The sequence below is a fragment of the Eucyclogobius newberryi genome, unplaced genomic scaffold (assembly GCF_026437365.1).
Source record: "Eucyclogobius newberryi isolate DKJ021-1_F unplaced genomic scaffold, fEucNew1.0.hap1 SCAF_21, whole genome shotgun sequence".
In the NCBI taxonomy this organism is placed as follows: domain Eukaryota; kingdom Metazoa; phylum Chordata; class Actinopteri; order Gobiiformes; family Gobiidae; genus Eucyclogobius; species Eucyclogobius newberryi.
Window position 1 is genome coordinate 2,464,649 of NW_027315846.1, and position 12,500 is coordinate 2,477,148.

Below are 12,500 nucleotides of genomic sequence, written 5' to 3' on the forward strand. Positions count from 1 at the left end.
GATTATTACAAGAAACAAAAAAGGCGATTCTTCACAAACTTCCATGAACTTGTGTTTCCATGACGTTTCTAAGGCTCTAAACTTTAGATGTTTTTTATTTGCTCCTTTTTATTACGTCTGTTCTCACCTGCACTGATGCATCATCATGAGCTATGAACTAGTCCTGATTTATTCTTCTTTTGTTCAATAATCAAGCAGCCCTAATGCATGTAAATACCATCATTTCCTGTGTTTTTGTCAAGCCGTTTTTCAGTTAAAAACATAAAATCAGAAGAAATACAATTATTAATTAAGTATTAAGTATTAAGTATTAAGTATTAAGTATTGAGTGATTTGTTACATAAGTATCTGACATTTAGAACAGTGAGTTTCAGACTAGTTTCAGTGGGACTGGGCCTTATCTTTTCACAGAGAATATGAATCAAATGTCTCAGATTGAGCCTGACTCGTATTTTGTTTCCCCATCTGTGTGATGTGACACAGAAATAGCACTGGGGGGGCTGTTTCTATAACAACAAAAACAATAATAATAATAATAAGACGACAACAACATTGACGACAATGACAATAATGATATTGACGATATTGATAATGACGATGATGAAAATGACGATAATGACGATAATGACGATAATGACGATAATGACGATAATGATAATGACGATAATGATAATGACGACAATGATGACGATAATGACGATGATAATGACGACGATAATGACGATGATAATGACGATGATAATGACGACAATAATGACGATAATGACGATGATGATAATGACAATAATGACGACGGTAATGACGACGACAATGACGACAATAATGACGACAATAATGACGATAATGACGATGATGATAATGACAATAATGACGACGTAATGACGACGATAATGACGACAATAATGACGATAATGACGACGATAATGACGACAATAATGACGATAATGACGACAATAATGACGATAATGACGATAATGACGACAACAATGACGATAATGACGATGATGACGATGATGATAATGACAATAATGACGACGGTAATGACGACGATAATGACGACGATAATGACGATGATAATGACGACAATAATGACGATAATGACGATGATAATGACGACAATAATGACGATAATGACGATGATGATAGTGACAATAATGACGACGGTAATGACGACGACAATGACGACAATAATGACAATAATGACGATAATGACGATGATGACGATGATGATAATGACAATAATGACAATAATGACGACGATAATGACGACAATAATGACGATAATGACGATGATGACGATGATGATAATGACAATAATGACGACGGTAATGACGACGATAATGACGACAATAATGACGATAATGACGACGATAATGACGACAATAATGACGATAATGACGATGATGACGATGATGATAATGACGACAATAATGACGATAATGATAATGACGACAATAATGACGATGATGATAATGACGACAATAATGACGATAATGATAATGACGACAATAATGACGATAATGACGATGATGACGATGATGATAATGACAATAATGACGACGATAATGACGACGATAATGACGACGATAATGACGACAATAATGACGATAATGACGATGATGACGACGACGATAATGACGATAATGATAATGACGATAATGATAATGACAATAATGACGACGATAATGACGACAATAATGACGATAATGACGACGATGATAATGACGACAATAATGACGATGATGATAATGACGACAATAATGACGATAATGACGATGATGACGATGATGACAATGACAATAATGACGACGATAATGACGACGATAATGACGACGATAATGACGACAATAATGACGATAATGACGATGATGACGACGACGATAATGACGATAATGATAATGACAATAATGACGACGATAATGACGACGATAATGACGATAATGACGACGATGATAATGACGACAATAATGACGATGATGATAATGACGATGATGATAATGATGACAATAATGACGATAATGTTAATGACAATAATGACAACGATAATGACGATAATGACGATGATGATAATGACGACAATAATGACGATAATGACGATGATGATAATGACGACAATAATGACGATGATGATAATGACGATAATGACAATAATGACGACAATAATGACGATAATGACGATGATGATAATGACGACAATAATGACGATAATGACGATGATGATAATGACGACAATAATGACGATAATGACGATGATGATAATGACGACAATAATGACGATAATGACGATGATGATAATGACGACAATAATGACGATGATGATAATGACAATAATGACAACGATAATGACGATAATGACGACAATAATGACGATAATGACGATGATGATAATGACGACAATAATGACGATAATGACGATGATGATAATGACGACAATAATGACGATGATGATAATGACGACAATAATGACGATGATGATAATGACGACAATAATGACGATGATGATAATGACAATAATGACAACGATAATGACGATAATGACGACAATAATGACGATAATGACGATGATGATAATGACGACAATAATGACGATAATGACGACAATAATGACGATGATGATAATGACGACAATAATGACGATAATGTTAATGACGACGACGACGATAATGGCAATAATAATAATGACGATAATGACATTAAAATGATGATGATAATAATGATGATAATGATAATAATCATGATAATAATGACGAGAATAATAATGACAACGATAATGATTATGAAATAATAATGATGATAATGATGATAGTAATGATGATAATAATAATAATAATGATGATAATAATAATTATGATGATAATAATAATGATGATGATAATAATAATGATGATATAATAATAATGATAATGACAATAATGATGATGATAATAATAATGATGATATAATAATAATGATAATGACAATAATGATGATGATAATAATAATGATGATATAATAATAAAGATAATGACAATAATGATGATGATGATAATAATAATAATAATGATGATGATAATAATGATGATAATAATAATGATGATAATAATAATATTAAAACTGCTGATTGGTTAAAAGTGGCATATTGATTGTGTTGTTTTAGTCACGACACTTGTCTAACTTGCTGTCAGTCGTTAACGAGCTCGTCGCTGGCTGCGAGCTGACGACCCTCGTCAGACCCGCCTCCTTGTAACACGACTCCGTCTCCTCCTGTGTCACCTCAGGACATGATTATCGATCGCAGACTTTACGCTCGTGTTGCCGAAAGACAGAAGACGCAGCAGAATGAGTTCACCAGGGACGAGTTTGTCGGCCGTGGTTTTCTTTCTAGTCATATTTAAGTTCTTCCCCATTGTTCCTGTCGTCTCCTGCAAAATATGACTGCATGGATATGATTATATATGATTAATATAAATGAATGACAAATCCTCTGTTTGAAGCACTGTAGACCTAGGTATAAAACTCATTGAACTCAACAAACGTATGAAGTAAATTAAAGGTATAAAATATGAGGGTTTGGACATTTACTGCGACCTTGATTGGCCTTGAACTTAACTTTCTCGATCTTGATTCGTCTATTTGAAGCCACTCGGGTTCGGTCGGCGTTGCTGTGGAGAAGTTTGTTTTATTGAGGCTTGTCCCGCCGTGGCACTGCAGATGTGTCTGTCTGCTGCAGAGGAGGAGGAGGAGGAGGAGGAGGAGGAAGAGGAGGAGGAGGAGGAGGAGGAGGAGGAAGAAGAAGAGGAGGAGGAGGAGGAGGCTGAAACCTGAGACCAGTGCTTTCCATTACCGTCATAGTTTCCATCAGACACCTCTCGGTCCTCAGGTTCAGAGGCTGGTGACCCCACGGGCTGTTCACCAACTAGGACTCCCCCCCCTCTGTAGCGGTGTCAAAGATATACAAGTATGAGTACAAGTACAAGTACAAGTACAAGTACAAGTGTGAGTTATACCTGTGAATTTGCAGTGTCACGCTCAGTTCTGCCAAAAGTGATCTTCAGCGTAGTGACCACCAGAGGGAGCCACATGCCTGATCTTCACTCAGAGCTCTGCCTTTCACTGTGAGGCCATTTCACCCTTAGGAGCAGGGACTAAACCAGGACTAAACCAGGACTAAACCAGGAGCAGGGACTAAACCAGGACTAAACCAGGACTAAACCAGGACTAAACCAGGACTAAACCAGGAGCAGGGACTAAACCAGGACTAAACCAGGACTAAACCAGGACTAAACCAGGACTAAACCAGGACTAAACCAGGAGCAGGGACTAAACCAGGACTAAACCAGGACTAAACCAGGACTAAACCAGGAGCAGGGACTAAACCAGGACTAAACCAGGACTAAACCAGGACTAAACCAGGAGCAGGGACTAAACCAGGACTAAACCAGGACTAAACCAGGACTAAACCAGGACTAAACCAGGACTAAACCAGGACTAAACCAGGAGCAGGGACTAAACCAGGACTAAACCAGGACTAAACCAGGACTAAACCAGGAGCAGGGACTAAACCAGGACTAAACCAGGACTAAACCAGGACTAAACCAGGACTAAACCAGGAGCAGGGACTAAACCAGGACTAAACCAGGACTAAACCAGGACTAAACCAGGACTAAACCAGGAGCAGGGACTAAACCAGGACTAAACCAGGACTAAACCAGGACTAAACCAGGACTAAACCAGGAGCAGGGACTAAACCAGGACTAAACTAGGACTAAACCAGGAGCAGGGACTAAACCAGGACTAAACCAGGACTAAACCAGGACTAAACCAGGAGCAGGGACTAAACCAGGATTAAACCAGGACTAAACCAGGAGCAGAGACTAAACCAGGACTAAACCAGGACTAAACCAGGACTAAACCAGGACTAAACCAGGAGCAGAGACTAAACCAGGACTAAACCAGGAGCAGAGACTAAACCAGGACTAAACCAGGACTAAACCAGGAGCAGAGACTAAATCAGGACTAAACCAGGACTAAACCAGGAGCAGAGACTAAACCAGGACCAGGGACTAATCTGGAACTAAACCAGGACCAGGGACTAAATCAGGACCAGGGACTAAATCAGGACCAGGGACTAAACTAGAGCTAAACCAGGACCAGGGACTAAACCAGGACCAGGGACTAATCTAGAACTAAACCAGGACAAAGGACTAATCTAGACTAGAGCTAAACCCTGATTAGGGACTAACCTAGATCCAAACCAGAACCAGGGACTAATCTAGAGCTAAATCAGGACAAATGACTATCTAGAACTAAACCAGAACCAGGGGTTAATCTAGAGCTAAACCAGGACAAGAGACTAATCTAGAGCTAAACCAGGACAAAGGACTAATCTAGAACTAAACCAAGGCCAGGGACTAATCTAGAGCTAAACCAGGACAAAGGACTAATTTAGAGCTAAACCAGGAGCAGGGACTAAACTAGAGCTAAACCAGGACAAAGGACTAATCTAGAGTTAAACCAGGACCAGGGACTAATCTAGAGATTGATTTTCCTGATTTTTGTCGTCCAGAAATAACTCCCTTTTTTACAATTTAGCGCTTTCAACCCAGATGTGAAATGTGGCTGACGACATCTGACATTATGACATTAAAGACGTTTCACAAGCGTGTTGAGGATTTCAGGTGCTGGACATGACATTAAAGACGTTTCACAAGCGTGTTGAGGGTTTCAGGTGCTGGACATGACATTAAAGACGTTTCACAAGCGTGTTGAGGATTTCAGGTGCTGGACATGACATTAAAGACGTTTCACAAGCGTGTTGAGGGTTTCAGGTGCTGGACATGACATTAAAGACGTTTCACAAGCGTGTTGAGGATTTCAGGTGCTGGACATGACATTAAAGACGTTTCACAAGCGTGTTGAGGATTTCAGGTGCTGGACATGACATTAAAGACGTTTCACAAGCGTGTTGAGGGTTTCAGGTGCTGGACATGACATTAAAGACGTTTCACAAGCGTGTTGAGGATTTCAGGTGCTGGACCTGACATCAAAGACGTTTCACAAGCGTGTTGAGGATTTCAGGTGCTGGACATGACATTAAAGACGTTTCACAAGCGTGTTGAGGATTTCAGGTGCTGGACATGACATTAAAGACGTTTCACAAGCGTGTTGAGGATTTCAGGTGCTGGACATGACATTAAAGACGTTTCACAAGCGTGTTGAGGATTTCAGGTGCTGGACATGACATTAAAGACGTTTCACAAGCGTGTTGAGGATTTCAGGTGCTGGACATGACATTAAAGACGTTTCACAAGCGTGTTGAGGGTTTCAGGTGCTGGACATGACATTAAAGACGTTTCACAAGCGTGTTGAGGATTTCAGGTGCTGGACATGACATTAAAGACGTTTCACAAGCGTGTTGAGGGTTTCAGGTGCTGGACATGACATTAAAGACGTTTCACAAGCGTGTTGAGGATTTCAGGTGCTGGACATGACATTAAAGACGTTTCACAAGCGTGTTGAGGATTTCAGGTGCTGGACATGACATTAAAGACGTTTCACACGCGTGTTGAGGGTTTCAGCAGCTGGACATGACATTAAAGACGTTTCACAAGCGTGTTGAGGATTTCAGGTGCTGGACATGACATTAAAGACGTTTCACAAGCGTGTTGAGGATTTCAGGTGCTGGACATGACATTAAAGACGTTTCACAAGCGTGTTGAGGATTTCAGGTGCTGGACATGACATTAAAGACGTTTCACAAGCGTGTTGAGGATTTCAGGTGCTGGACATGACATTAAAGACGTTTCACAAGCGTGTTGAGGATTTCAGGTGCTGGACATGACATTAAAGACGTTTCACAAGCGTGTTGAGGATTTCAGGTGCTGGACCTGACATCAAAGACGTTTCACACGCATGTTGAGGTTTTCAAATAGGCAAACACAAAATATTTTAGCGTTGTTAGACATTTATAACATCTATTTACTTCTAAACAACTGCCAAAGGCCCTGTGTAACAAACAAACAAACAAATAAACAGGAACTAGACAGTGAAAATGGTGATTTGGTGCAGCTGATCCTGTTGTTTCGTCCTCGGGTTTGTACGTATGTGTGAATATATTGAGCGAGTGAAGAGTGAGAAGCGCAGCCACCTGCGCAGATCGGTGGCCTCTTCTCCGTCTGCCTGCCCCAGGGCAGCTGTGGCTATCGCAGCAGTTCATCACCACAGGTTTCAACTCATTTTAAATCTGAAGTAAACCCGGTATGAGGAGCTTTATATGGACTCATACTGAAGCCCTGCCCTCTTTTCAGCACCTTTAGATTGAAAAGTACTTCTGGATGCGCACAAATATAATATAATAATGACCTCTGAAACGCCGTGGACCACCTCTGGACGAACGGGAGATTACGGCGACTCTGGACTAGAATCGCACACAATTGAATGCCTAACGTTTGACCGCCGGCATCGCATAGTGTCACTGTCACTGTGTCCTCGAGCAAGACACTTCTCCCGCCCGCCTTCTGTAGGGCTAGTCATGTGAGCGTGACAGGTGCAGTGGATAGATGCACAAATCGTAACGCCACTTTCAATTAATTCTACCGTCAATATAATTCTAATCTAAAACCATGTGGAAACTGTACGAAAAACACAAATACATATATAGATATACGTTTACATCCGTGTTTGTATATACTGGACGTCGGCGCCGTCTCGCCAAAAGAACAGCGCCGCAGGGACAGTTACGTAACCCGATAAGCGCCAAAGAACCACACCACACCGGCTCAGGTATTTCAAATTTTTACTATATAATAACGATGAACCAAATCTATAAAATATCTCACACAAACAAAAAGGGGGAAAAAAAGTACAATACATAATAAACATTTCCCATCCTTCCGTTTACATTGACGCCGTTGTGCTTTGCTTCCGTACGATTATAAATAACACTTTTAAAATGACATGCAAATCCTGTTCTCGTTTTTTTGTCTTTGTGTTTTTTTTATATATAAAAGTGGTTTGAAAAATCTCAGTCGGTCGAGTCAAAGTCCCTTGTTTCTGTGCAGAGAGGAGCAAAAAAACAAGTTGTTATTGAAGCAGGAGAGCTCCCCCGTTCGCCCGCTCCGATTGGTCGCCGGGCGGGAAAAAAAAGAAAAAGGGAAAAAAAAAGAAGTCCCGCCCACAGGAACCGGTGACGCAGGCTGCTCCTTCCTCCCACCTCCCCCCACTGACTGCCTCTGTGTGCTTTCTCTCCCCTCCTCTGCTCCTCCTCCTCCTCACCTCCCTCCCCCCTCCTCGTGGCTCTTCCCTCGCCGCCGCCCCCCCCCCTCGCTGTCAGCTTGTCATGATGCATTAAGCTCAGAGCGGCCAGAACAGGGGGGAGGAAGGGAAAGGAAGTCATGGGCTCCACCACGTTCCAGCGCGCCTTTACGTAAGCGCTAACCCGGGCGTTTTTACCAGTGAAAATAACCGTAATAACCATAAAAATCAGAGTAATGATGGTAACCGACGGCGGCTAACGGAGAGGTTCAGTAGTAAGGCACGGTGTCGGGGCGAGGGTGGGTTACTAAGCTTTTTCGAGAGGGAGGGAAAGAATGTTTGGATGAAATAAACGGCAGGAATTCAGCTTTAAAAATGGTGCAAAAATTAAATAAAAAAAAATGGAAACATTGAAAAAAAATTGGGAAAAAATTGTTGAAAAAATTGAGCTAAATAAATCAACATTGCCTGGTAAAATTGGGCGGGAAATATTGCATCTTTATGGAAACAGAAACAATAAAACTGACTGTTGAGCTTTAAAATAAAATATATATCTGCATTATATTACATTATTGCACATCTGTATAAAGTTGGTGGCTTAGTCCAAACATTGAAGAAAAATAAACGCAGACCGTGGACAGTCCGAAGGCTCGAGAAACGCCATGGAAACGGCTGAAACGCGGAGGTAGCACCGGAGTAAAAGCATGTTTTTTTACTCTATTACCGAGCGTTGGAAATACACGAGACGCATTTTTGACCCGAAACGAGGCCGTAATAAATATTTAAGAAGTCGTTACAATTCTGGCAAAGTTGTGTGGTGATTGTTGTCCAAAAAAATGCAGTAAAATACACTTGAAATAGAAGCTGCCGGAGAGTTGTAGTTCTCCCAGTGATTATGAAACAGAAACGTGACGTCGAGGCCCAAAATGGTGGCCAGGATTTATAAATTAATGTCCTAAAACTGCAGTTCGTGGGTGATTTTCATTCATAAATAAACATAAATACACAAAGGCGTCCAGTCTTTCCGAGTCCTCGTAATAAGTCTTTGGTGTTCACCGTGCACAATAACTTCTTGCTCTGAATTCATCTCGGTAACGACTGGATTTACACTTATTGTTTCACCGGAGAAGGACAAAGTCTCTGGTTGTGAATACAGTAGGCGCGTGTGTCTGCGAAAATGTACAAAAAATGGCTTTAAAACGTGTCAATGCTTTTTTCGAAATGCAAGGCTCAACAAAGTCGCCGCTAATGTCGTAAGAATGCTACTTCATGGGTTTTTTTGTTGCTACGAAACGCGGCAAATCGATCCGAGGATTTTGTGGCGAGTGGTCATTCCGACGCTTCTATTTCCCAATTGTCATTTCGGGTGTAAAAAATGCGTCTTGAAAACAACAAATGAAGCCTGCGTAAGTTCACCTGGAAGACCTAACCTAAATCTGCGTCGGCCTCCATGGAAGGACCCCTCTCTCCAGCGCCATCATCGCACTCAAGCGGGCGTCCGCCTGTCCGTCTGTGAGAGTCAGATCCCTCACTTCACCATGGACTCTTCCAGGTTTCTGCGCTTATCCCAAAGAGGTTATGCAGTTTTTCCCGGCCAAGAAGGATTGGTAAAAGGACAGGGGACGTCCGCGTCATGGCCCCTACACCTGCTCCTCATCCCCAATCAACGCTCTCAGTCACTCCTCCCCGCTCCAATCAACGCACAGGCGGTGGCATTTATGCCTCAGGCTGATGGCTCAGTCGCTTCAAACCCTATCTGCGACCCACCACCTCCCCTCCTCCTCCTCTGCATCTATTATTCTCTCTACCTTCTCTCCACATCTACCACCACCAGTCTCCAGGCTCCGGGGGAAAGGTATCTAATTCAATCAGATCATGGAGTGCCCATGATCGCTACGCCTTCCACCGGGGTCTGAGCGCCAAATAAACTTTGCAATAAAGTTTGCTAAAACATATTTTCTGCTTTTGTGTCTGAGTCTCTCCAGGGTGAAATGCCTACGTCGTGACTTCCTGTTGCTACAAAATGCGCTGCTCTCGGGATCGATAGTAAAGGACGGACAACGCCGTTAGTCTTTACGTTTGTCTGTCATCTTAAAACCCCCAAAATAATCTAACATCGATCGAATCGATAAAGCCTTGAAAATCGAAAAAAACCTCAACATGGATCCTTCTGTTTCTTGCATTGTTGAACATCAGGACTTGACCAGTATCTCCATGATGTGATCCAGTTCGTTCAGGTCCGAGATGCAGGACTGCAGCGCCCCCTGCTGCCTCGCCTTAATATCCTCGTCGGCCCACAGCGACACCCCGTTGGCCCAGGCCGAGGACAGGTCCGACGACTCGTACATGGACGTGTCTATGTCCTCGAAGATGTCGTCCAGCGCCAGGTCGCCGAGGTAACCCATGGCGTTGACCGCGTCGCTGAACGAGAGCGAGAGCGATTTCGGTTCGTTTAGTCCGTTCTCTTCCTGCTCGGACAGTTCGGGAAGCGAAGAAAGACCGTCTAGGTCGTCCTCCCCGGTGCAGTCGGGACAGGTCGGCGCTGTGTCGAGGAGGCGGGACTCGCGGTGGGCGCACCCGTCCTCGCCGTCGCGCTGCATCTCCTCCTGCAGCTGGCGTAGCGTGTTGACGAGCAGGACGGAGCGCCGCAGGCTGAGCTCCACTCCGGCCTGCAGCTTCTCCAGACACAGGCCCAGCACCACCTGCCTCTGCTGGGACTTGGAGGACGGCCCCTCCGGAAGCGCGTCCGGCCGGGGTTTGTCCTCGCCGACCTCTAGCTCCTCCTCCAGGCAACTCCACTTCCGCTTCACGCCGCGACCCAACATCAGCCTGAAGGGGGGAAACATGGATGACGGGGTTAATGAAATCTACCTTTGACGCAACATTTGAGTCAAAGGCGCTGCACGTGATGTTTACTTCTCTTAAAAACGTGAAAAACTTGTTATTTTTAAACGGTTTCATGTGTCCAGAGTTATTCCTCACTTTCCTAAAGCCTTACAAGCGTCGCATTATTTACCGCGATGATTTTAGACGCGTTTTTTTAACAGCTTTCAGAGGCCAGAGTGGAGCATGCTAACGGCGCGAGCATGCTATTGGCGCAAGCATGCTGACGGCGCAATCATGCTGACGGCGCGAGCATGCTAACAGCGTCCGCGAGTTGCTTTTAAGCTGTATCTATACCATGCAGCTAATTTCACTTTGATACTTGAATAAAAAATTTATGTTAATGTAATTTACATTTATAAAAAGTACTAAAAAGGCTCTATATCACGTTATATGTTTAATGCAGGAAAAAATAATCATAATAAATGTTTAGTTTGATGGAAACACTTGTTATATGCAGTTTTTTTATATAATACAACTTTTAAAAAATATGTCCGCATGGAAGTTTTTTCCGAAAAAGTTGCTAATTGTGACCGATGTTGTAATTACAGAACGAGAAACTGTCAATAACACAATGTTTAAATTAGGGTTGCGCAATATGTCAAAACATGTATCATGATTTTCTATTATTTTATTTTTTATTTTTATTAAAACCAAATAAAAATGGTTGTCAATATAGATTTTCTTACTTTTCTCTCTCTCCTGTTTTACAAATACAAACCCGTAACCATAGAGACAACAACAAGAACAAAAACAAGCAATGGACAAACAAACAACACAAACATTAACACATTAAGACTTAACACAGACTTTTTCAGTGCTAAAGTCTGAATTCCAAACTCCACAAAACGCTTGAACTGAGTAAATAAACCAAACTGATCTTTGACTGTTGCCGTAGAAACGACTGAATCTCCATCTCTTAAACACCTCGACATCAAACATCAAACTACACAATAACTAAAGACCCCTCAGGCCGTTTCCTGTTTGATCGTGAGCACCGTCACCATCACCGTGGCGATCGTAAAGCTGCGACGAGCTGTTCCTGTTCGTGCCGTGCGAGCGTCGCTACGGCAATGACTAAAGCGCATTCCTCTGTGCTTCCTCCACCGTGACTCACCGTGAGCTGGCCGTTACCCGTCTGGGGCCACGGTCTACTCACCTAGGCCACGCCCACGCACCTGCGGGGGCGGGGCTCGGGCCGGTCTACTCACCTGCGCAACACCCAAGTAACTGCAGGGGGGTGGGGCTTGGGTCTATCTGCTCGCCTGCCCCACGCCCACATACATGCAGGGGGGGGGCTCGCGCCTGACTGCTCACCTCCGCCCGGCCCACGTAACTGGAGGGGCGGGGCTTGCGTTTGTCTGCTCGCCTACGCCACGCCCACG

General features: G+C 42.9%; 2 protein-coding genes across 2 annotated transcripts in view; both read right to left on the minus strand.

Moving 5' to 3' along the window:
• Positions 1-3,386, minus strand: part of LOC140370971 (uncharacterized) — a 67,587-nt gene extending 64,201 nt beyond the window's left edge. Inside the window, exon 1 of the mRNA XM_072458251.1 lies at positions 3,285-3,386. Coding sequence (XP_072314352.1) covers positions 3,285-3,386 — 102 coding nt within the window. The remainder of the gene's footprint in view (positions 1-3,284) is intronic.
• A 4,380-nt stretch (positions 3,387-7,766) lies between these two features.
• LOC140370900 (cell division cycle-associated protein 4) overlaps positions 7,767-12,500 on the minus strand; it is a 6,206-nt gene continuing 1,472 nt past the window's right edge. The window contains exon 2 of the mRNA XM_072458169.1: positions 7,767-11,061. Coding sequence (XP_072314270.1) covers positions 10,425-11,057 — 633 coding nt within the window. The 5' untranslated portion in view covers positions 11,058-11,061 and the 3' untranslated portion in view covers positions 7,767-10,424. The remainder of the gene's footprint in view (positions 11,062-12,500) is intronic.